The 27,571-nt window shown below is 37.8% G+C and overlaps 1 protein-coding gene across 3 annotated transcripts in view; it reads right to left on the bottom strand.

Moving 5' to 3' along the window:
* Positions 1-27,571, bottom strand: part of ANO3 (anoctamin 3) — a 211,199-nt gene that overhangs the window by 83,897 nt on the left and 99,731 nt on the right. For all 3 annotated transcript variants that reach the window (XM_075712002.1, XM_075712003.1, XM_075712004.1), the window contains exons 2-3: positions 5,302-5,514; positions 4,288-4,359 (exon numbers count right to left, since the gene is read on the bottom strand). In XM_075712002.1, coding sequence (XP_075568117.1) covers positions 4,288-4,359; positions 5,302-5,514 — 285 coding nt within the window. The remainder of the gene's footprint in view (positions 1-4,287; positions 4,360-5,301; positions 5,515-27,571) is intronic.

The raw sequence follows: 27,571 nt of genomic DNA, 5'->3' as shown, positions 1-27,571 counted from the left end.
AAGCATTATTTTAAAAATGTACCGGTTACTGTTTCTTTATACATGCATGTGCACACAGACATACTCCCACACCAGTGGAGCAGCTCCTGGAATAACTAACACATTAGATAACAGAATTGCAGCCACATTATGTGTCTAGAACTTAAAAAAAAAAGTTCTAGAGGAAAACAAATTTTGATTAATGTGACTTTCTGTATGTAGTTACTGTGTAGCTACTGTGTAACCTACTAGGAACTAACTATTCCTCACTTATTTTTTCCAGCTCCAACTAAAGCCACAAGCTGCAGTAAAGCCAGAGATTCAGTAACTGAAGTTAAAGCTCTGTCATTTAAATCCAGCTGGCACAATCAAAGTAATTACTGAGCACGTCCTTCAGAAGAAAAACAATGCACAGTAAAACAGAATGGAATATAAATATACACTACATTTTTAAGCAAGTATCCACAGACAGAAGACTTCGAAAAAAAAATTATAATGTTGAATTCCCTTTGAGAGAATGAATATGAAATGTCTGAGTAACACTGGTGTGACTTTCAAATGTACTAAAAAAATGAATGACACTGGAATTATATTGTTATAGCAAGGAGTTCAGACTTTAACGTCCAGGTTCTTGTGTAATGCAAATTTACATGTATCTGCAAATACAACACAGGTATTTTCATTTTTTCTTGTATTTATCTCTTATAAGATCCCGACACTTAATTCTAAAAAAAGTATGAAAAAGATTTTTCCTGTTTTGCTAAATCTGTGCCTTTTAGGTATTTGTGACTATTGTATCAACATGAGAGAGGAGTCGAGCTAAGTCCTGTATCACAGGTATACTGTTCTTGTTACCTAAAATACCACAGTGACACTTAGCCTGACTGTCTCTGTCATCTCGTGTAAGTCTCTCTCCTGTGTCTGGCATCAAAGATTATATACCTAGGCAGTAAATACTCCTACTGCCTCTATAAAAGCTGAAGTCTTCCTATTTCATACTAGAACAAAAACTTTAGGCATCTTTCAGGAAAAAATTCAAGTATTACCTCAAGACAGTCTGTAACTTAATGTTACGAAGTTGTTCCTTCCTGTATAATTCAGTAACTGGAACCTCAGTCTTCCATGTCCCTGACACACAGCGTCAGCAGCAGGGTGGGTGGGTACGCTGCAGTGGTCTCCCCCATGGTGAGAAATCCTACCCTCTTCTAACCTTGCATAAATATTTCTGAAGAAGCCTTGACAAATTGGAATGTTCTCATCAAAAAGTTTATTCAGAAAATTCCCCTGTGTGTGGTTATAGGATTTGACTAGCTCCTTGCGGCTAAATGAGTTGACAAAAATCAATGTGTCTTGTTGCTGAGAATAAATTCACTGTCATTAGTTTTTCCACTAACTACATTATATTGGTTAGCAGGCATATTGGTCTATTGGAGTTCTTAGGCATTTTTTGAACAGTCAAAAAGCAGGACTCACTCATTTGATGAGTAAAAATCCTAAAGGAAGCTGCAGTAGAGCTGGAGAGATTAACATTCCTTGGGGAACTGGGAACTCTGATCTTAGTTGTATCTTTTGTGAACTGAAGTCACAACAAGTGACAAAGGTCACTTAAACCAGAACTTTATATTCTATAATGCAAACATATAGGGGAAAAAAAACCCCCACTTTTTCAAGGAAGTAGAAGCAATAACATGATTTTGCTCTGGACTGAACACCAAATTCTACAACCATGCTTTGAGAAATGCAAGGCGTAACGTTTTACCGAATGTCCAGATCCAAGCAATGCATGATTTCCACTTAGCTAAGATCTGAAAGCCCTGATCATAACCTTCACTGGGTGGGAATTTCCACAAAGCTTTGGCTAAGCACTGAGCATTCCAGCATGTCTGAAACCTCATAGTTCATGTTCTATGTTAGAGAAGCTCAATGCATATTACTTTGCTTGAATTTACCGATTCCTCAAACTAAAACCACTACTCACCATCTAAAACTAACAGAGGAAAAAGAACATAAATCCATAGTGTCCTTGATCCTGTTTGTCTGTGTTAGCAGTAACAAAGGTGTAATACATTATCTTCTTACTTTATAAATCCATTGATGTCACTAACTAAAGTCCAAGAGATTTATGGCCTCATCTATAATCAATAGAAATAAAAGAGAACCCTTCCACTGAAGTCTTTTCTCTGATGCCTGTTAATCCCCTTCTCACAAGAAGATAGCTTGTCTGTGGACACAATTCTGGAAGAGGAGAAAGCCATTTGGCCTATTTTATGTACAGTTCCATGATGCTGCCTAATTAAAAATTCACCACATTCACTTAATTCAGCATTCTTTCATGTTCTCAGGAGAGCAGTTTGAAAAGGTTCACTAAGAAGATGATACCCATTAATCAGCCTATTTTGCAAACTCCATCAAAGTGCCAGAGTACAGACTAAAGCATGCAGCAGTGCTGCATCGTTTTCACCTATTTGGTGATCAAAGTTCAAGCAGCAATATTCTTTTTTTTTTTTTTTTCCCCTCTCCCCCACCCCCCTCCCTGATTCAGGATAAAATAAAAAATTTTAGTCTTGGAGACAAATTCTTACCCACATAAATATGATCCTCAAGCACAAACAAACCATATTTTGAAGGTTTACAGTAAGGCCATTTTTAAAAATACACCTTTAACTGTCCATGATTTCTCTTCATGAACCTAAACTGATAACGCTGATTTTTATCTAAGGCAACCCTTACTACTGACTTCTGGGATTGATTTATAAATACTGTTTCCTTCTTTGTCTGTAGCTGAACATCCTAACCAATTACACTTCTGTAAATGCAGAATAACTTCACAGATTTCAGTAGTCTAATTTGGGATTGACTCAATTAACATGGGCAAATTAATGAATCAAGTTAGCAAAGGGCTACTGTTTAAATATTTTTTCCTGTCTCTTCAAAGAGCATAGCTGTAGTCAGAAGAGGAGAAACATCCACACCAAAGTTTAATACAATTTTGAGCCGATGAGACTCAGTCTATCTTCTCCTCAATTGCTGACCCCTCCATGTTTCTTTTCAGGTTAAAACTAGGTGATATGAATGAAAAACAGCACATTACTTACTATGAGAAAAAAGTAATGCTGCATAAATATGCAATAATATCAGCACATATACGTGTAAGCAATTAGTAAAAAATAGAACAGGATATTAAAAAAAAATTGAAGCAGATTATAACATTGAAAACTTCTAGTACCCATGCATGCCTACCCAATGAAACCAATTGCACTAAGAGAGTGCCGTAGCTTCAACTGGAACCTTACCGAGACACATGATTTTCTTATACAATCTTCATGCCAAATTTTTGGTCTGTGTCATGATTTTGGAACATTTTGATTTTGTTTTGGAGGAAGTATCAATTTCACTCATGTTCCCAGTAGCTACCTCTTAGGAGACCTTGAAGAGCCTCTTATCTATCATTTATTTTGGGCATCAAGAAAAATCAATGCTAAAACATGTGACGGGTGAGCAGAAATAGCTTTCTGAAAGCAGATCTCTTTCCTTCAGCATGAAGATACAATTTCTAGTTTGATGCTGTATTGACTGTGAGCAAAAAGATCTTCAGTAATTGTGCAAGGTCCAGCAATATCTGTGAGTATTTCAGATGGGTAATACACACTCAGGGAATTTCAAAATTAATTAATTTTGGAACCTGCAAATTACTACTCGTGTGTGTATATACAGACTCATTTTGCAGTTGCAAGGATGGGATTATTCTAACTACTCCTTTCCTACTTTCTTTGACTTTAATTAAAGTATCAAAATGTCATTAATGCAGATATAAATATGCCCCAATTATAGCTATTTTTCTGTGTTACACCCCCACCCCCCCCCGACTGGAACACTTTTTATACATTAATATCTAAAGCAAATATACATGAATATCTAAGGCAAAACCAACAACATAACAACTGCAGCCATGACAATACTGAATAAAATGAATATACAGGAATAATTATAACTGAATAATAATTATTTCAAAGGAATTTCAAATACATGCTTCCAAGTGACTGTATTACGAAGGATTGTTATGGGAAAAGGTTACACTGAATGCATGAAAAAATACTGCTCTGTCTTTAGTCCCTATTTACTGTTAGTCTGAAAGGTGAGAAAGTATCAGGAAATTTATGACAGCATGTATTTCTCGAGTCACATTCAGTCTCCCCTTTCAAAAAACCTGGCAGTTCAGGGTAAGCACGGCCTTTCCACACTTAAATACTGCAAGTGTAATTGAAGTATCATTAATTTATTATTATTTCAGTTCAGACACAAACTTACCTGAAAATGGATCCCTGTATTCTGTATTAGACAGCTTAAGCAAGTTGTTTTCCAAAGTTTCCATCACTTTTGCTGGAATAAATGCAATATTCAGATCAGCATTTGCATGTATTTTATAAGTAAAAGATACACTTTTTAAAGCTGTCAGTGACTCAAATGAAAAACTTTAGGCTGAAATTTTGAAGAGGACTTTCCATTGGTAGAAATAAGAACATGATCACTTTAATGAGGACTTTCACTCTATTCCTGAGAGAAGTTTAACTCAGTGAAATAACTTACTAGGGTAATAATTAGTGCCTATTAACTTGTAAGGAAGGACTTATCAAAATTTAGTAGCAGAAGCCAGCTGTGTTAATTTATTCTATAAAGGTTCACACACAGTTGGCAATAGTCGGCAACGGGTGACACACACAGTGACTGGGATCTCCAACTAGACTAGTCTCTCTGTTAAGGCATGTTTATCTGTTAAAACAGAAATCCTAAAATAAAAGTAGTTCCTTTTTCCAACAACTTATAGGGATTTTCTCCCTTTTCTCTCATTCTCCCATACCACTCTTCCCTGATTCTGCTATTCAAGAATGAATACATCTGCTCCTACACATTCATACTTAAAGACATTTCTTGCCAAAAGCCTAATATTTATTTTTTTTTCTTTCTCCTAGGACAGACTACAGAAACCTTCATGCTCTTCCCCAGCATACAGGAGCACTTTCTTGTCTTATTTTCAGTGAGAAGAAAATAATCTTGTAATTCAGAAAAATAAAATTAAAACTGGTTTAAGCCTCACTTCAAACATTATAGAAATTCACTCAAGAACTCAGCACCATGGTTCTTCTAGCTGCTTTGTGCAAAAACATCTCTCCAACAAATCAAAGTTTATCAGATGCCCCTATAATTTAATGAAAGATGCTAAAAAATTATATCTAAGACACCACAGGACTTCAGATCATGTCCCCACAGATCCCTTCAATTCCTAGTGTTGGAACAAGCTCCTGAAAGAGAAAAACCTCCTACCTCGTTCTGACACTACATCCACTGTAGCTGTAGATGTCCCTGCACTTAGAGGCTGAGGCCGGGGCTGTGGCTGCACCCGATTTGGCTGCAGAAATGACGAATGCTTGCTCAGACTCTGAGGATGTGTTTGGCTCTGGGCTAGGCATGGCATAGATCTTCTAGAGGGTTTTAATGGATGGTCTTTCACTGTCTCACTCTTGCTTGTATTCATACCTGAAAAAAACCAAAAGACAAAGACATAAGCTCTACCATATTAGACAGTGACGAAGACAGCTAATTATGAAAACTCAAGGTGATTCATCCACTTAATAAGCAACTCTCCAACTAAACAAAAATGTTTAAAATATTTAAAATTCAAAGAAGAATACAGAGTTGGGAACAAAATCCAGGAATTCTTCACCTACCCTTCCATCAAGATCCCACAATTCAAATTCGCAATGTTCTAAATCTGATGATTCTGTGGTACATATGTCATACAGTCATTTGGAAGCAAAAAACAGCACCTCGTGTCATCCACATTATGAGTGCTAAACAATTCAGTGGTAGAAATGAATAAAACCCCTCAAACAAGTAAACAAGCAAAAAAATCAAATACAAGCAAAAGACGTCCACAAGCTTCCTGAAGGATCATGAACACCTTCTCCTCTGAAATGCAGCTGTTTGCAAGTTCTGATGAATCTATTAGCTGTTTCTAGTTTTTTCTTCTGGGACACATGCCAGTCTTCAGTTTTGATGTGTGTTGCCTGGCTTTAGGTTCAGGTGCCTACATACATGCCTGCACCAGTCAAGTGTGTGGCATCAGTGAAAACATTTGAAAAATCAGACTGTTAATTTAAGTGAAAGATAGGAGTTGGGGATCCCTGTTTTCAGTGCACCATTTTAAAAATGATGCAAAACTCATTCCCTGTTCTGAGTTTCTCCCATCTTAACATTACAACTCCATGTTTCCAAAATGTATCTCACAATTTTTTAATTATCACGGTCTCTACTGTATCTCCTTGTCAGTGACAGAGCAAAGTTAATGTAATAGTTGTTTATATTGCCTGTCCACAAACAAGAGATTGGCTACATTTCCTAAACTTATGCTTATAGTATCAGGCATTAAGAATGTTATCTGTCATTTGAACGTATGGAACTTATTTTTAACTCTCTGAATCCTGAAGCAAGGTTTCCCTTTATGTTAACTGTGATCCTCATAAGCACTAAATTGTAATAATGTAATAATAATTTCTAAGATTTCTACTTTTGCTAAAAATTCACAGGGAAATACTAAATAATCCAAGTGCATTTGTCTAGGAAAGCACAATTGATGATGTAATAGTGACAAGAGGGGAAAAAAGAACTGATTTTCTGCCTCTTACTTGAAAGGCTCTTTGCCAGGATGCAACTTCAGAGTCCACTCCTGCCCAGTCTGCAGTGTGCAGTCCCCAGCCATGGCGCCAGTACGGAGTTGTTCATCAACGCATACCAAATAATGCATTATCATCAACTTTGTTGACATTATCGCTCATATAATTTAGGATTTAGAAAGTGCTACAATGTGCCATGAGAACATTATTCTTTCCTTTTTATCCCCAGCACTATGAAAGTCTTCTCATTAATACTACTTTAATTACACTAAACTACAAAAATGTAGGCCTGAAACAATTTAATGGCACTCAAATACACACACTTACTTAATACTAGGTATTTCATAAAAGACTAGGAATATAAAATGAGACCCCCATGTAAACCCCCAGAAAGTAATGAATATTGAAAATGTTATTGTGAAACGAATAAGTGATTAAAACAAGCAGATTTTATTTTGTTACCATTCTACTATCCATCACTGCTGGATCAAAGGCTAATGAGAGGTAGTCTAGTATTCATTTTTCCCTATATGAGTCAGGTTTCTTCCTTGGAAAACATCATTTTCATCACTTTGCATAAAAACTCACAATTATTTTGAGTATTCCCACTGTTCTCACATGGGCCTTCAATGCAAAAACATAAGGCCACCAGCTACACAGGTCTTCAGTTCCCAATTCCAATTAACAAATATTAATGTATCTAAGCTTGACCATAAATAACTTCATATTTTAGTAAGATTAAAATTAACATCAAAAGTCAGATTTTTCTGAGGGAAAAAAAAAAAAAGATGGTTTTATTCCTCTGTTTAGCTGTTGCTGACCTTCAGACTGTTAACTGTTTCTTATTACTACACTAACACACAATATGACTGCTCTGTTAATATATTGCAAAGGAACCAAAACCCATAAAACTGGCTATTTGATTTTTTTTTTCACTGAAATTAAAAGCTGTAATGGTGAAAAATTACTTAGGAGTTTTAATACTGAATCTATTTTACAGCATCCTTGCTAAAATGTCGTATGAGATTTTTAAACAATTACATCAGCTGATGTTGTGCTACACTGGTTAACAATAATTTAGTTTCCAGAGTAGTATGTATTATTTCAGCACATTTAGTTTGTATGACTGGCTATCTTTGTTCTGAGTGTGATAACTATTTACAATCAAAAAGTACGCAACTACCCTTTCAAGATGATAATTTTATCAGTAATCATCCCATTTAACTCCCATTTTATATTTCTTCCCAAAATCTCAGGAATTTGTCAGACAACTGAAATTTGAACCTGTCAATATTTGCAAAAACAGGGCCATATACAGCTATCACTATCCATAAACACGCTAATTATTCCACTTTAGTAATTACAATTAGATATATTTCTAAACATTCAGGTTTGACATATAGTAAATAAGTACTTAACAACAATTATAGAATGACAATATGAATTTATGACTGTGACTGCAATAAGTATACCTTGTATTGTGTTCCAGTATTTGGCACAAAGGATGGCTTATAGGCACTATGAAAACTTAAAATAAATCTATTCCCGAAGGGCTCTTGTACACTATAGAGTGGGAATTTGGGGGGGGGAGAGCCTAAAATACAGATGCTGAGAGCATTCTATTCTGTAAAATATTTACACTTTCCTTCCAAAGCTACAAAATTAATTTCCCCTTCACGATTATGGAATTATATTAATGCTCTTAATCCTTTTATCTACTGGGTAACTTTTGTGAAAAAAAACATTGTAGAAGCACATGGTGGCAAAAAAACCCACATCCTGCCTAGTGGATGAAGGAAAGGCTGTGGATGTCATTTACCTGGACCTCAGTAAAGCCTTTGACACCATCTCCCACAGCATTCTCCTTAGGAAGCTGGTGGCTCATGGCTTGGACAGGCATACTCTTTGCTGGACAAAAAACTGGCTGGGTGGCTGAGCCCAGAGGGTTGTGGTGAATGGAGATCAATCCAGTTGGCGACCAGTCACAAGTGGTGTTCCCCAGGGCTCCGTTTTGGGGCCAGCCTTGTTTAATATCTTTATCAACAATCTGGATGAGGGGATTGAGTGCACCCTCGGTAAGTTTGCAGGTGACACCAAGTTAGGTGGGAGTGTCGATCTGCTCGAGGATAGGAAGGCTCTACAGAAGGATCTGGACAGGCTGGATTGATGGGCTGAGGCCAACTGTACGAGGTTCAACAAGGCCAAGTGCCGGGTCCTGCACTTGGGTCACAACAACCCCATGCAACGCTACAGGCTTGGGGAAGAGTGGCTGGAAAGCTGCCTGGCCGAAAAGGACCTGGGGGTGTTGGTGGACAGCCGGCTGGACATGAGCCAGCAGTGTGCCCAGGTGGCCAAGAAGGCCAACAGCATCCTGGCTTGTATCAGGAATAGCGTGGCCAGTAGGAGCAGGGAGGTGATTGTCCCCCTGTACTCGGCGCTGGTGAGGCCGCACCTGGAATGCTGTGTCCAGTTTTGGGCTCCTCACTGCAAGAAAGACATTGAGGTGCTGGAGTGTGTCCAGAGAAGGGCAACAAGGCTGGTGAAGGGTCTGGAGCACAGGCCTTATGAGGAGCGGCTGAGGGAACTGGGGGTGTTTAGTCTGGAGACGAGGAGGCTGAGAGGAGACCTTATCGCTCTCTACAACTACCTGAAAGGAGGTTGTAGTGAGGTGGGTGTTGGTCTCTTCTCCCAAGTAGTTAGCGATAGGACAAGAGGAAATGGGCTTAAGCTCTGCCAGGGGAGGTTTAGGTTGGATATTGGGAAAATTTCTTCATGGAAAGGGTTGTCAAGCATTGGAAGAGGCTGCCCAGAGAGGTGGTGGAGTCACCATCCCTGGAAGTGTTCAAAAAACGGGTAGATGTGGCACTTTAACGTGGTCCTTTGGACATGGTTTAGCAGGCATGGTGGTGGTGTGTTGATGGTTGGACTTGATCTTAGAGGTCCTTTCCAACCTTAATGATTCCTAGTTTTTACTTTCATTAAAAAATAATCCAGCCACCACGCCAGGAAACATGAAATTATGACTCTACCCTTAATTGGTTTAGTGGTGGACTTGGTAGTGTTAGGTTAATGGTTGGACTGGATGATCTTAAAGGTCTTTTCCAACCCAAATGATTCTCTGATTACAGTTGTTTCTGAGATGCAAGGAAATTAAGTAGCTTTCTAAAGTTTATATGGAAGAGAAACTCATTATTATACATCTTCTGACTCAATCTAGGGCCTTGATGCACACAATCCTTGTAAAAATTGAGTAATTCAACACTGAGCAAAATCCAAGTCCATTAAAGAGCTAATCTATTGTATTCAGCTCCATGATGGACAGGGTTTGTTTCTCCTGCTTTTGCTTACAGTCACATTGTACCCCAGGAACTGGCAGGTCAGGCAGAAAGAACATGCTGGCATCCCACGAGCTGGTTAGGTAATGGAGTGTGCCTGAAAGCTGGGGAGCAAGGGAGCCACAACACATCCCGGGCCACGCAGTTTGAGCAGACTAGGAACTATGGTGTAAAGCAGGGAGCAAGCAGCCAGACCGCAGGCAGAGCAGAAGGAACTCGTAAAAGACAAAAGGCAGCTGTGCAAGTTGGTCTCTGCCATTGGGCAACTGATAGTTGCAACTTAAAAATAGAATTTAAATAAAAGCAAATATATTTGCACGTATTTGCCAAGGTCTCATACTGCCCTCACTAATTCAGTAGCTAGTTGCATGATTCATAGGAATTCTGAATTTTTCATGAAGCTTTAAATTGTTTACAAAATTAGAAACACATTTGCAAAGACAAATGCATTGTACATTGGGGTGGGTTGACCCCGGCCACCAGCTAAGCACCATACAGCTGCTTGCTGACCTCCCTGCCAGTGGGACTGGGAGAGAGAATGGGAAAAGCAAGAGTGAAAAAACTTATTGGCTGAGGTAAAGATAGTTTAATAAGTAAAGGAAAGAAGAAGGGAAAAACAAAACAAAACAACAATGCAATGGCAACCACTCACTACCTCCCACAAGCAGACCAATGCTCAGCCAGACTCTGACCAATGACTACCTCCCCACTGCTCAGGTTTTATTGCCGAGTGTGATGCCCTATGGCATGGGATATCCTCTGGTCAGCCAGGGTCAGCTGTCTCTGCTGGGTCCCCGTCCCAGCCTCTTGCCCACTCGCAGCCTGCTTGCTGCGGAGCAGAGCGGGGAAAAAGAGAAGGCCATGATGCTGCGCAAGCACGGCTCAGCAATAACCAAAGCACTGGGGTGTCTTCAACACTGCTTTAGTCATAGATCCAAAACAGCATCATATGGGCTGCTATGAAGAAAACTAACTCCATCCCAGCCAGACCCAGCAGATACATTCAGAAGTTAATGCCAGAAATTCTCTTGTTCAAGTGCTTCAAGTTGTTCCACCAAGAACGTGACCTCTGCAAGACTGCTGACTTTCCTGTCAAAGTGAACTATATGCAAACACACCACAGAAGAAAAATACAGCCCCCAAAATATCTGGGAAATCTTTATGAATGAGGATATTCACAGAAATTAAGATTACAAATATATGTTAATATTCACCTCTACCAAGAACGTAAGGCAGAGGAAAAAAAACCCCAAACTATCTATGGTTTCAATGCCAAGGAAAATTAAATACATGGAGTTTGCTACAAAGTGTGCTAAAGTCTCCTGTCTGTACAGGATCAGCAGATATTCTGTGATTGCTGCACACAGTGCCAAAGATCCTCAGAATATTAGGGTAGAGGGTCTGTTTTACTACACTATTTCTCTGCTTGACAGCACAATTTACTCTGCAGCATGTTATAAATCTTAGTCTCTTAGTGATGTATATATTAGCTCGCTCTCTCTGACTGTGCTAGAAAGAAATAAGCAATCTAAACATTTCTGCTTCCTGGAGTGCCACCAACTTCCAAGGAATTTTCCTCATTAGAATCTGTGCTACCTGAAGAAGGATGTCACACTCCACAAGTCTTTCTTATCTAAATCTCAACCTATGAGTCCACAAAGATGATCCTTTGATTAGCAGGATACTCCCCTTATTTGAATATAATAGCTAGGTTTAAAAGGGCCTTTCATTTAAAAACTTCCCTGAGCTCACAGAACATGCTTTGCTTCAATGTAAGTGTTGCTCCATCAAGAGATGCAGACCTTAATTAGTCCACCAAGGACAGTTCTTCCAGATCTGCAGCACAGCATAACTGTTCCTGGTCAGACAGATTAAGTATTAGTTTAATATGAGGTGAAGGTACACAGAGGTAAGCTTCTGCTGCTTCAGAAGGTGCCACAGGTCTTTAAATAGGTACAAGCAGAAAGGACTCTCCTTCTCAATGATCCTGAAATGGATGCTCTGTGCCAGCCGAGTACGCAGTGGCACTGGGCTGCAGCACCAACAATACTGTGTTCAGAACACAGCAATTCTACATGATATATCTGCTGTGCTACCTGCAAGTTTGCTGAGAACTATTATTTGTAGCTCTTCCTAAATGGACGTGTTTATTAGACCAAAGTCTACAGTAGTTAGACACAGCAATGGGTAATACAGAATACTATATAAAAAAAATGTATTTTATAATTGTTCTAGATGGCCTTAAGAATCAATTTCTTAAGCAGTGATATGCTGTCAGTAATTACAGACCCTACCACATAATTATTACTGTTGCCAAGAAAGAATGTTTCTTGCATCTGTACTGGAGTCACTGTGTGTAGCAAGATGAATCATTTTATTACCAAAGAAATTTACGGTAACGCAAATAACACACACTGTCATTCAATTTTAACAACAATTTAAGTGATACATATGAAAAAGAGTGTAATTCTTTTATGAGGTACTGCCTCAGTTTAAAAGAAAATTACTCCCTTTTGCTGTCTCTCACTGTATATTCCTCTGTGTCATTTCAAACATTCCTTAATACCATGCTGCTTCTGCTTGGAGAGAGTGAGTCACAGCAAAATAACCTCAGAGCACATTTGCTGTTACGCTAGTAGTATGATCTACCATCCTGATTCAAATTTAACAAGGTAATTCATTCTCTCCTAGTATGTCAGAGTCCAGTTCTGTGATGTGCTAGTTTTGGTGGCATTTGCTGTCGCATGCAGATGCTGACCCAGCTCTGGCACACAACCAACTTGCGGTTGACATCATCAACTGGGTCACTAAATTGATTTACTGAAATTATTTTCAGTCCTTCCTCTCTTCTCTGTAGGGGTGTTTTCTAGAATCTGTACCTTTCTAAGCAGAACTTTGCTACACAGACCTTGCTTGTTCAGGGATATTTGGATCTGCAATACAAGACATGTATACACTTTGCAAAAAAAGAATACACTTGTTTTTCTATTCGAACTGCATTTATTGGTTCTTTCCCTACAAAATATTCCTCTGGCACTTAGCATGGGTATGGAAATGAGTATAGCATGAGTATAGAAATTTCTCACAATAGAGAAAAAGGTGGTTAAAGTTTATGGTTTAATCAGATCCTGCCTTTTATTTTAGCACTTCTGCCTTGGAGAGTGTTCTTCCTGAGGGGAAGCTGGGGATTCCTGTCATGTAGGCAAATCCCTACGTGGCTCAAAGCCAGAATAGCCAGCTGTACTACATCTTCTCATAGCTTCCTGGCAGAGCAGGCAGAAAAGATGGAGCTAGAGTATGATGAGCTTTTCTGATCATTAAATCAGTATGCACAATTTAATGCATGCTCAACATTATGCTGATCTAGAAAGACTCTAAATGAAGCCAGCTCTCAGATGCCTCTGGGTTTTGGCCATTAGAAACATAAAGGAAAAATTCTCCTATGCCTCATTCTGTGAAATACAGTAAAGAAATGATCAACTACCTATTAAGAGGGAAAAAAAGATGCATTTTATTTGCTCCTAATTTTAGATGAGGAAAGTTTGACAGCTAGTCCATCTGCACTGTTAACCCAATGCTGGAAGCACCCTTAGCAAGGCTGGACCAGTGCTAATTTCAAAGAGAACAGCCCAGTAACTATGGCCCATTTAATCCAGCATAAACTTGAGCATAAAACAGGAATAGCTACTATGTAAGTCAAATCAATAGAATCAGCTTTATAGAGATACGCTATATAATAATGCCCACAATCAATATCAACAACATACAGGTCTTACCAACTACTCATGCCAGCTCAAGTTCGCTTGATAAAAATACCTTCTTAACTGTAAAAAACACTTCTGTAAAGCCTTTGGCTTCACATACCACACATCACTAATTAAAATGAAATGTGATTCATAAAACACATTAAACAGACTGAGAACTTGATAAATCTCAAATGTTTCTGTCAACAGCATCATCATAATTAGAATTTTTAATCACATAAAACATGAAGAAAAGCTTGCAACGGTTTTCATGACATTTAAGTTCAATGTGAAAATATACTTCTACAGTATCAAGTATTAAACAGCTGAATTTTGAAGAGCATTTAGTTTTCAATACTCAGTGGATGTAACAGGTACTTTACTGCTAAAGAATAAGCTTACTCTGATCGGCAGCTGCAATCTCCAAAAGAAAACTTAATGTAGGATAATTACACTATTAAATTCTGAGAAACCATAACCAAAAGAAACCTAATAATGAAGAAATAATAAATTATTTCAGTAGCAGCAGAAGTTTTCTTATCTATTTGTAATACCTCAACAAATATAAAGGGTATTCAGTTTCACATATTAGACCCGTATTTGAGTAAGTCAGGAATGTACCCATACTTTCCTTTTTTATATAAAAGGTAGAATCAAACTGGATAACCTCTGACTTCATTTTATATTCTTACAGAAAAAAAAAAAACAAACAAACAGCATCAAGTAGTATTATTATATTAACACACTTAAGCCTCATCAAAACTGGAGAAAATTAGCCAATCCTTTTCTTGAGAAGGGGAAAAAAAAAAAAAAAAAAACAAGAACAAGACACACACTAAACATGGGAGAAAACAGCCTTCAAGGATGAACCTGATTTCTCTTCAATACTATCAGTATGTCATGAAAGCTTATGAATCCAAATTTTTTAAAGATATTTTTTCAACTCACCTTAACTGCCTTTTCCGTTACAAAGTGAACAGGTCAACATAGAATCACTTCAGATAGAAAAGACCTTTAAGATCATCAAGTCCAAGCACAGATCGAGTCCAACATTATTCCTGTTAAATGTTTCAAATGAAGCCACTTGGGTGACTATAACTCCTAGGCTAGCCAATAATACATCCTGAATGATAGTAAGTCATCGCGACGGTATTTTTCTATTTTATCCCACTACACAAACAACACTGATTTATGAAGGCGTTTATGAAATAATATGAGGTTTAGTGTTATCATCAATCATGCCTTTGAAGACTGCTTCCATTAAATACCATGATTTTACTTCAACCTTTTGCAGTTGTAAGTATTGTGAAAAGAGGAACAAAAACAATTAAGTAAATTGTAAATGCCTATACTCATGCTAGCTCTTTTTCCTCTCAAGGTAGACATGTGAGAAATAACCTTCAATCCAGAAGCATAGCAAATTAAAGGGAAAGGAATTGGTGAGATTATCTGAAAGTTCTCCAAGAAAACACACATAACAGGATTTAAAAAATATATGGTTAGTTCAATTAGTGATTTTTTTAAAAAACACCGAATTCTGGTATAACAGCTTTCAGAGATGGTGAATTTTTCCCTATAGATCTTGTAAATAGTATCAACATTTTGTGCAATCTTCAGTTTCTAATTTTTTATTTTATAGTACTTTATCCATTAGATTAAGAAATAGAAAGCTATTATTTTACTTATTTAGATAGCCATAGATTTTGATACCAGATCACCTCTTTTTCTGTTATTTAAAAAGAACTACTTCAGTATAGCGCTATAAGGAAGGCTTAATGGAACCCTATCAATATTTCAGCATTTTTCTTGACTTGACAACAGAGCAGCACTCAACTTTCCAACACCACTGTAACAACAGCAAACACAGAGGCTTAAAAGTCACATTAGCCCTTTTGGCTATAGGGCTGCCTTCCATGGACAGTGATTTTCTTTTTTAAATAGCTGTCCCTTGCAAAAATAAAAATCCGTTTCTGAGACACTGTTTCCCAGGAAAAGTCTCCAAATTCTGTACTGAAATGCTTATTGTTGGCCAGCACTCAATTCAGTAAGAGATTCAATCCTCATGACTTCTGCACACTAGTGCAGTGGTGATTTTACGTACACTTCCAGGTCACTACTAAAAATACCAGTAGGGTTAAAAACGATCCCTAGAGCACTCCACCGGAAAAGAAAACTCGTGAATAACTGGTTTACTATTTTTAAGTTTTATATTCGTCTTTGGGTTGGCATTTGATATCCCCATTAATATGGAATTCTCTTTACTCCCTCGCATCATCATCTTCACCTACACATTTTCCCTTTGTGCCAATGGGAGCAAACCAGTAATGCAACAAAACTAAAGGACGTAAAGAACATTGAAGACATTCCTCCCATTTAAGTTATGTTTGCAAACAGGATTCTCTTGTTTCTGTAACTCTGATTGCAAACTCTTCAAACAGCCATGGCCTTATTTTTCTCATAAGGATACCAAAAGCAGAGTAAATAAACAAGAAAACCAAGCACAGACCTACTATAGAGCTTTCACGGAGAATGAGAAATTATGTTTCTTCCATTACACACCTCTTGTGCTCAGGCCAATGAAGCAAACACATATTTCCTTCTGGAAGCAGCAGGAAATTCAACTGCCGGAATTAAAGAATTGCTTGCAAGCTGCACAAACCTCGCCTTCTAAATATAGCAGGAGGTTGGCCTTGCTCCCACATGGCACCTATTAGGATAATTCCTGTAATGATCAGCTGTAAAACTAAAATGATGTCTATTACTTTAAACAGCTTTACCTTGATAAAAATTACATAATGAACTCACAGGATGAGACAAATTAAAAAAAAAAAATTAAAAATAGGACGTATAGGTATGGTATGTTTTCATTTGTGATTTAAAAGTAATTTCTACAAAAGGTAGAAAAGTTGTCCCAAATTGCAAGATTTGTAGAAGAGCCCAATAAAATGCCAATACTTAAGGGTGGCTGTATTGAAACATGATTAGAAATCTATTTAGGGTTTTTTGGGCAAATAAAGACATTTATCTCATGAAACCTCTAAGCAGTCGTATTATACTGTAGGCTCACAGAATCAGTTAAAAAGGAAGGCTTCTATTACAGACAACCATGTGTCAGCCCCAACAGCTCTTTACTTGGAAGTCTTTTAGGCCCCTCTATGGTATAGGTTGCCATGTATACACATAAAAACCGGCTGTATTCCCACCTAAGTACAACTGCATCACCTACTTTGGAATTAATATGATTCGGCCAACTTTTGAAAATGGCCATCTTTTCACATCCTTACCCTTTACTTCTTCACCCTATTTTCTTGATTATCTAATGCAGGCCCCAAATCTATTCTTTATGTATATCTGATTGAGAACTGCTTTAAGACTTCGTTTTCTCACCTCCTCCACAAGGAAATAACTTAATGAAACAGATTTTAGTTTATGGATTTTGAAGAGCACCAAAATGGAAAGGAAGAGTTGATTTTTTTTTTTTTTTGGTCTACAAAAATTGTATTCAAGTTAAATACAAATTTGGATGTTGTTTTTAGTACTGCATCAGTACTGCATCAGTAAAGCAGCACTCATACCAAATTTAACATGTTACAGAATACTGTTCTTTTTGTACAAAACTTTGAGACTGCCTCATGATCACTGTCTCACGATCACTACTACAAACAAGATTATACACTTTTCTGACATTATCCATGTTAGTGAGATTCACTTCAAGCATTTTTAAGTGTCCGGTTTGCAGATAACAGCCAATACATTTGATCTTTTCTGACAAAGGTGGGAGAAATACAGCTTTAAACTGAGGAACAGTTCAGACAATCAGAGTGGATTTTTTTGCCAAGGGGGTCTACTTGCCATTAAAAGCACAGTTAATAAAATTAAATAGCTTTAAATAGTGATTTCCTTCTAAAGCTTTATGCAATACCTTTTATAAGTTTATCTCCATGATTATCTGGTCTTATGTAATTTAAACTTAAATTTTAACCGAATGAAATTGGTGCCTGACTAATCAATAATACTTGCATGCAAATAAAGCAAAATATTTTTGTGCTTAATTGAACATGGGAATTAAAAGGCTTCAGAAGGCTGCTGACTAGTCTGGAAGATCGCCAAAGTTGTTGTAAACACATCTGCCAGAAAACATTAGAAATCCAACAAAATATTCTATTTTCTCCCCCAAACCCAATAACACAGTAAATGTCCGGAAGGCTGTATGTCCTCATCAAAGTAGCCTATTCCCTGGGCCCCATTCTTGGAATTCTTCAGAAAATGCTTTCTCACAGCAGCCTCAGGAGACTGGCACTGGTACAATTGAGTTGATTTAGCAACAACATAATGAGGTTACAGAAAAAGAAGAAAGTGCATTATTGCCTTTTAATAGAGCAAGACAGGGCTTAAATGCACCAAGCATAAAATGAACAGGTATCAAGGGTTTTGAGCCAGGTTATAATATTTATTTGCTAGCCAAACAAAAGAGCAAACAACTGGAGTGAACAGCCCAAGGCAGCATAAAACTCAGGAAGTTGGTGCTTTCTCTCACTTACATATCCAAGTGGCTCCACCTTAGGAGATGAAAGGTCTGATAGCAACCAGCTCCTTTATGAGCAAGATAAATTGTGAAATGTCTTTATTCACCTTGTGTATTCTGTCACACTGCTCAGATTATAAATCAACAAGTTAAAAGTAGGGTCCTATGACCTAATTCAGATTATAACTGATGCAACAATAAAAGTGTTCAGCTAAGACAAAGGTGTAGTATATTACCAAGCCATGTTATTTTGTGTACTGATTAAAAAACTGAATTCATGCCACAAGAGATTTGGTTTGGGATAATATTCTGCTATGGATTATACCAGAGTGTACTGGAGAATAACCGTAAAACTAGTATTCTCAGAGAAAAACCCAAATATTTTTTGAGGAGGATTAGTATATACTTGGCAGATGGACTGGAACAACGAAAGAGATGGTGGACAAATACAAGTATTATAAACTTTGAAAAGAAATGAGTGAAAAAAATATTAAATTTAACTTTTTTTTGGTGCTAAATTAAAAAAAAAAGCTCTGAGAGATCAAAGCAGACAGTAATTGACAGTTTTGCATGGATGGACAATATAGCAATTAAGGTGGCAGAAGCCATTTCTGTTCTGGCTTTTCTGATTAGCACTGTACACTCTACAAAAAAAGACTAGTAATTGCATATGAAAGGAATTCCAGAAATAACTGAATAAATAAGAGTTAGCACAGCATTACATTAAATACAACATGAAAAGTATCAGCTATTTACAATTTACATTCATAGTAATTTCCCTATCAACTTTTATAACCTTTTAAGAGCTGTTTCTGAGTTAAGGCCACGAAGTCCTTGGCTTTAGTTCAACGCACTGAGATCACATCTTCTAGTTTCCCTTTGCCTTGTGTGTTAAGCTAAAATCATGATATTATTTTTAAGTTGCCTTCAACAGATGACTCAGGAAAGTTATTCTCCAGCCTCTGGTACTCAAAACTACAAAAAATAGGTTAGTCAATACGATTTGGAGAAATACAAAAGACTGGAGAAACCAAAGGAACCCATCCCTTCAGATGTGCTCACAGGGTGCTTTTAAGGGTTTGATACAAGCGAAGTCATTCCTGCAGATGGCCTAGTTTTTACAATAGTTCCATTAGGATTCACAGCCTCCAAGGCTTTATCTCAGCAACCAAAACTGTGCTAGAGACTTCAACTCTTTCAGAAGGAAGCGGTGGACCAACCTCTCAGAACTTTAAGCCATGACAGAAATTAAGCAGCTGGAGGGGTTTGTTCTTTCTTCACTTGCTTGTGTGCTTCCACAGCCAAGGATCAGCCAATCTTCTGTTTGCTTAGCTTACTAGTTCTTTTCTACTTTCAAAGAAGACAAATGAGTTTGCTGCTAAACTCTGTGATAAGCTAATCCATAATCACCAAAAATTTCATACTACATTTCACATGAGGATTTAATGGCTCAACATGTGAGGCAGTCAAATAATCCCTGGATATAAGAATCCCTGAGTACTTATCTACAAAAGTGACACTAATGGCTTCAAAGCTCTTTCTGCAGACTTTAATATGTATTTATATGGTCATATGCATTTCAAAATGCCTCTAAATACTGCTATGATAATGAACACATAACAAAAGTACATAAAATGTGTATAGAGCCGAGACCAGGAATCACCATGATTTATTTGGTGATGCAAGAAAAGAAAAAGAAGAAAAACTTCTCGAGTGTATGAAAAGTAAACTCAATTAAAGGAAATCAATTCAAATCTGTTAAAGCCAAACAAAATAAGTGAATCATATTGAAATCACTGTTAATATTTTAAATGAACATGTAAGCTGAAATTATATTACCCATTACTTATGTGCAGATATGTGACGATAAGGGTTCAGGATCAGAAAAACGAGGTTTCTTTCATGTCTGTCACTGGCTCGATAGACAATCTCCAAGGAATGGAGAAGTATTACAAGTCCTCCTGCATGAAAAATTGATTCAAAATCTACATACACTGAGAAGTATTTACTGGGGAAAAATAAAGGTCACCAGGAATTTAGTTGTGGGCTCACTGAAGTAAGGATTAAACCTTCACTCATCATATACTGGTTTTCTCCGCATATAGGAGGGCTTAGCTCATTGTTTGAAAACTAGCCATGATCCAAGTAGATAGCACTAGTGAAATACTACAATCCCACCACCACATCAATATGTCTTTTTTGTTGTTTAAAGCACATATACTTAAAGCTGTCAATTTTGCCTTCAGAAATTATGATTAAGTTATCGTAACAGATGATGTTTGAATTTAGTTCTGATTGGAATTAGTAATCATCAAGCCTAGATACACAATAAGCAATTTATCATAAGATAATTTAGATTCAAGTGCCATGCAGGAGGAAGGCAATCTACAGTGTCCTTTATAAAACATTTACAGGTAAAACCTGTTAAAGATGACTAGAGCATACACTTAGCAATATGGTTCACATTTGGGGGGGACACACACCAACCCAGAGAAAACTGCTGGGGTTTTCGCTCTTCATCTCCCCACAATTGTTCTTACTTGTGCTGTCCTTGTTAATTGCACTAAAAGCGAAACCAGCAATTTTAGAAATGGATGATTATTGGCTCGCGTAAAGCTTAATTCACCCTGCACTGAGAAGATCAAATAGTTTAATGCATAAGCGTGCCTTTCCAAACTGAGGTGAAACCAGCTGCATCACTTCCAAAAGCCTCTGTTCCCACCTTTCCGTCCTGCCCCTCCGCTGAGGGCTGCTTACCCCACTGCAAAGACTGAAGCATGGCAGCACTAAACCAAGTCACTACAAAAACCCAGTGTTTGCTGCCTAGCCCACCTTCGCTGTCTGCCCCACTTGGCTGTGTAATGAAGCTGCCAGAGCAATGCAAATACGCTCCTGGTTTGGCTCTCCTGAGATTCTAACCTCCAGCAGTCACTTTTACACTCCCAAAGCAAGGCTGTCCATAAGCCATCGCCCTGAGAAATGTTTCTGTCCCTTTGACTGTGAATCAGTTGATGGCACAGACCAAGACAATAAACGTCCTCTGAAAAATACCTATGTGTGTGCAAAATTTATGTGTCCATTTGAGCATGACTTCTACAGTATCACAGCTTCCAACGTGGTGAAAGGAGATAAATATTGAGGCCTATAGTACTAAAGATAATGTTGTAATATAGCATTAAAAAAAAAAAAAAGTTGTGTCACACAGAGGCAGGCTACTCCAGCAAAATCTGAGTAGAGACAGGAAGCCAAGATCTCTTATCAGAAATTGTCTGTATTTATCTGGACCACTTGGACCATCAAGACATATTCCAAATAATTTTTTTTACAAAATAGAATATTTACATGCTCCAGAAAGCTATGACGTTTCACAGTTTGAGAAGCTATGATGTTTCACAGTTTGAGTTCTGCTCATTTTCTGAAAATTTCTGCAAGTCAAAAGTGAAGTACCGGACACTGGTTGTATTTGCAGCCCAGTTCCACGACTGCTCTGCTCCGTCAAATGCACGCTGAAGGCATGACAGCATTAATACATGAATGTGCAGTCAGAAAAGGATGGGAAAAGGAAATAAAAATCTGAGGAAGTCTCAGCATACAGCTGTCTTCCGATACTAGCACAGAGGGTGAAGACCACATTATAATGGGGTGTTCATTGGGAGAAAACACAACCACAAGTGAAGCCAACACAGAGATATTTAAGCAATCATTTCTTATTGTTCATGACTTTCCAGGTTCAGCAAGTTCCTGTATTATTATTTGTGTTTTATTATTGCTGAGGTTATAGGAGGAGGAAGAATATGCCCAGAGGAGTACTAGGAAAGGAGAAATGCCTGGGTTAAATTTGAAAGGCTGGATAGATCCTTTTAGCCCATTTACTCTCCAACATCTCCATTTCCACATGGAAAGGAAATATATTCTGGATGGCTTTTAAAATCAATTATGCATGCATTTTTCAAGTTCTCTTGTTTGGAAGACAGGTCAGTGCCCATGCTTTTGAGCACTTTTTTGGCGCTCCGCCAGACTATCTTTAAAGTCTGTTCTTGCTCTTGTAACCGTTAATATCACCCCGAGGAGACTTTTCCTTTACTCTGACTTATAGCCACTATTATGTAACCCATTCCCCTCTCACATTTTCCTATAGCTTGGAGTGAAGCAGTTCTGTTCAGACTCCTTAGTACCTGTACAAATGATTATACTTGCCCTCCTATATGATTCTTTTATGGGCTTAGATTTAAAGCAGTGACAGACTGATGTCTGGGAAGGAATACTTTGTATGCTAGGCACACTTCTGAGTACAGTAAGATACATCTGTTTCAGATGTGGTATTAGACAGCACTCAGAACTAAACCATCAACACTTCCTACTCTGCTGGTACACTGTTTTTGCAAGAAATTGGTTTAAATATGTCATGGATGGGATGTGTAACAAGGTATTATAAATGATTGCTATTAATAATATTTGGTTAGGGGATACAGTACTTCAACATTTCATTAAACATCACCTAGATTGGAACGAGAATTTTAAAATAAATGTATTTCAATGACTGCAACCTGCATTTGATGTCTTATACACCACGTACACATTGCTCTCCTAGCATTTTGAGTCTGGGATAAGTCTCAGCCATCTTTTAAATTTTTTTAGGAAGGTCCTCTTAAATCAGTCAGAAAGCCCCTTGTATTGTGCGGGGGGGGGGGGGAATCAATTAAAAAAAAAAAAAATCAATGAAAAACTACTGACACTATCCCTCTTTTGAAAGTCATTTATGACACTGACTGGCTAATGTAACCTGGATTTCCACTGATGAGTGAGGAGGCCAGAGCACCAGCCAGACACTCCCAAGCTCTGCACCAGGCACCAGGATGAATTTGCCGTGCATGTCACAAGGAACACAAACAGGCAGACAGCTTAGACATCCTGACAAGGTCTCAACACTTATAAGAAACCCACTGCAAGCAAGAACTTAACTATTTTCGCTCATAGTTTTGAATTCTACAGCTTTCTGTTATCATTTTAAACGTGCCATGCAGTACTCTGATAATGAACCTGAGGCCCATATGAAGATTGCTGTCTGGTTATGCTCACCAAGAAGGAAGGAAAAGCTGCAGAACAGCAGCAGTGACTTCAAAATACTATGAGGCAGTGGAGAGATACGGAAGCTTGCTCATATGTTTGCAAGGAACAGCCACACTCTTTCACATCCAGCATACAGAAAACAGCCATGATCCCTGCAGCATTATCATAGCATCTCTCATTTTAAAATTCACTCTCTGCATGCAGGGAGCTGTGATAATCATCCATACCATAAAATCATAAACCAAGAAACAAATAGAGCACACTGTGTGTGCAGTATACAGCACCCTTCTCTGAGCTAGCGAGTAACACCCACAATACAGCCCTTCTGCATGACAGGATCATTAATGTTCGATTTCACAAGCATTTAAACCAGGGGGATATTAGACTGCTAATGTTATTTTTTGGACAATGGATTGCTGATATTTATGTAGCATGGGCATTCCTGGATGCTCAAAATCATTAATGGATTTACAAATTCTGGAAAAAAAATTATAATCTTCGGCATTTCAGGAAGATAATTAAGTTTCTGACTCCAGTTCCCATGTCTTAAGCGCAATTCTTATCTTTCTTCTAAATTCTAAGTACACATTCACTCATCAATTTTATTTTCTTAAGACTTTACTGTGGTCTTTATTAATATCAGTAATGTATTTGGAAAACTCTTCAGCGAAAACTGAAAAATAATCCAAAACAAAATGAAGCCTACCATTTATTCTTAATAGTACTTCCCTGGATTAGCTACAGAGTACGTGTAGCACAATATTGCCAAAGCTCTTCAAGTCTTTAGACTTTTGAAAATATGCTTTGCTCTTGAGACAGGTATCCACTGACTCAAGGTATAGGAAAGTTCAAATATAAGTAACTCTGGTTAGAGAGTTCTTTCCTAAGGCTGAGTCTGTTTGAGATTGATGCAATACAGTACAGCGGAATGGTAAACATTACCTACATATTTTAATTACGCCCAGCAGGTAGAAATATACTGAAATATCTACATTATTGCATTATCTTTTGCTGTATTTTTAAGTCCTGTGAAGTTGCATTAAGATGGGGCAAACTATATATGAACGATAAATCAAAACAGCTGTCTTACACACTTAAAATATCCATCTTCTGTTCTGTAAAACTACCATAGAAAAGAAGATAACGTTACTTCAAAAGGTGGAATGCAATGGAGGTGCATACAGAGTACTGGGAAGGCCAGCAGCACTTGGAACATAAGAAGACTCAATCATCTCTGTGCAGACACCAATCCAAAAAAGCTATTGGGCAGGGAGGTGATTAGTATGGCTGGCCCTTCCCACTATGAAGGTACAGTTTCAAAAGATTGAAATCACATAGTCTAAGCCACTATACCGTGCAAGTTCCTGAATCTTACTCCTTTAGGTTAGGTCAAGCCCCAAAGCACGGTATAGCCAAAGGCACCCATTCTCAAAACACTTATACATGCCACCATGCCAAAGCAGACCATGTCCCAGTCAGCACCTGTGGCACCCATCACAAGTGCTTCATTAAGTAGGGTGTTTCCAAGTATCCTGTCAGAAGATCCATTTTCCATAATACAGGAAAAATTTTAAAAAATTTTAAAAATTTAAAAAAAGAAAGCACAAGAGTAGGTGTCACCTTATTTCTCATTGAGGCGATTAGTTACTGCCACATACTCCAAATGTACCCTCCCAGCTCTCTAACTCATTGTACAGAAGCAAAAATAATTCCAGCATTTATTTAATTGTATATTTAAATCTATCCCTTGGTCATGCGAATACTTTTTTCTTCCCACCACACACAGATCTCAGGCCGAGACAGTTATTCTCACCAAGTCCTTCTCCAAACAGCATTTCCCACGACTGCATGCATGACCACGCTGCCCAATGCACCATGCCGTACCTCCAAATGTGCCAACACAGGCACAGGACACAGCCTAGCCTTGGCAAGACCCCACACAGCCTGGGTTGCCCTGTCTATCAGCAGTGCAAGTCAGGACTACGATGCACCACCAGGCGCAGACAGGAGACCTCTACTGCAAAAACCAATACATGCTTTTGGCAGCATAACCCTATGCCAAAGCATTAAGCACTGCCAAAGGCAAGGCGCAGGCTCACCTCTACTCTATCTGTCTAGCTTTCAGACTGGAGCTGGTTTGCATCCTGTTGGTTTACACCGTACCTAAAGCCAACGTGCAACTATTTGCACCCATTGCCTAGAGTCTACGCTAACCAAGTCTAAATTAATCAAATCAATTGGTCTAATCTCTAACACCATCCTTTGTTACAAAAGTTAAACTTTCTATTCCTTGTACAGCATGACATAAATGGATGTATGATTTCTGCTTCATTCCAAATACAGAAATGTTTACTATTTTGACTTTTGTTGTTTAGCCTTTCATGATCTCAGTCTGTAACAAATAAGGGCTCTTTCCCTTATGGCAGCATTTTGTTCACTTTTCATTTCATTTCAGATAGATTTTTTTAATGCTGCCTTTAAACTCTATTGACCATTGGTATTACATTAGCTGCCTTACTGGCCATTTGCATCTTGCACCTGTATCTTATTTGCATCGCTATTCACTTTCCCTTTTAATGCAGTCCGTGTGCATTTCAGTGCTGCTCCCACGGTTCCCTTTTACTCCGATGGAGTTTAGCCCAGAGTAATTTGCTTTGCATTACTGGAATTGGGACTTTATGCACAACCAGCAAGATGACCTCAAACAATTCCCATTTTCATTAATACTTTCCCATATAAATTTAATGGTTTAGTTGATTAAATCAGCAGATACTTCAAGCTTTCAATGGCTCATTTTACAAGGCTTTAACAGCTCATTGATGCTATGTGCTGTTTGCACAAAATCACTGTCTTTGGCACCTAGATGCACGATAATGTTATGGACAATTTTAACTCCCAAGAGGAGGTCCAAAACTCTATTTATCTGTTACTGGTTAAGAAATAAAAAACATTTTAATATAAGATGTGACCAGGAAAGGACTGTCAGGTTCAGTGATTCCAGTTACTTGCCATATTTTTCTTCCCGTATTAACAGGAAATAATTTTTAGGTCCTTTCCTACCTGCTTCTAGCATGTTTCCTACCTGCATCTATCAGACAGGATAAAAGCAAAACAGTTTTTAATTATTTCTTGAGTTGTACCATATACTCATCACTGATCCATTTAAGTATTTAGAAGTTTAATTTCTAAATATTTCAGATCCTCTAGTTCAGAATCATTTATCTCTTGAGATCGTGTATTGTGTCAAAGATACCATTCATCCATTTATTTAATATAAAAGTGAGAATTTTGCTTCAGTAACTTGCTGATTTCTATGATTATCTAATTCTTCTGACTAAAAAGATAAAAAGATGGACCAAACAGACTGAGTTGCAACACCCAGCCACATGCATAATTAGTACAGATTCCCCAGAATTACGTCCTTCAGACCGCAGAGTGTACGTGCTGGTAGTAACCTACTACTATGTATGCAGCACCTACACTGTAGATAAATAACCAAATTTAATCTTGTGGGAATTCAACCCAACTTATTTATTTAATACTCTGTGTATTGGCAGTTTGTTTTTCAGCTGCTATGGCGATATTTTTTCTTTGTCACAGGGTTATCTGAAATGCTTAGGTTATATTTTTAAGTCTTAAAAAGTTTTTGAGGAAAAAGTACATGTATTTTACTGTCACTTTAAAACTGGTGCCTGTAAGGTTAATATCAAGGATCTGAAGCCCTAAAGGGACCTTAATAACTGGCATTACTAATGGCTACACCAATTAACTGCCTCATGAAAACATTTATTTCTCCTAATTAATAATGTCTGTAATTAAAAAAGACATCTTTTTCACAGTCATCTCATTACTGAAAAACACGGTACACAAGAATAATGTTAGAAAACTTACTGAGCATACAAGTTCTCCTAAGGAGCCTCAGCCAGACAAGACTTCAATTTTTCTGAACCAAAGATGTCGGTACCTTCCATTTTGTATGGGTAACACTACTCTTGTTCTGCATGAAATACGCTGAAAAACCAAGGAACAGAAATTCCTAAATACAGCTAAACACACTACAGTCATGTTCCCTTAGACAGACTGCAGCTCTATCTGGACCAAGATAAAGATTTAGGTTGTTCTAAATCTTTACATGATGAAGCAAGCTCAGAAGCCCTTCTAAGACCATGATTTTTTTTTAATTTGCTTATTAAATAGGTCTGCTTTTCACTGTGAAAATCTAGTATAACTCCCAAGCTTTTTAAAATG

This window comes from Pelecanus crispus, chromosome 6 (genome assembly GCF_030463565.1).
Source record: "Pelecanus crispus isolate bPelCri1 chromosome 6, bPelCri1.pri, whole genome shotgun sequence".
In the NCBI taxonomy this organism is placed as follows: Eukaryota; Metazoa; Chordata; class Aves; order Pelecaniformes; family Pelecanidae; genus Pelecanus; species Pelecanus crispus.
This window is presented reverse-complemented; position numbering and strand designations above follow the sequence as displayed.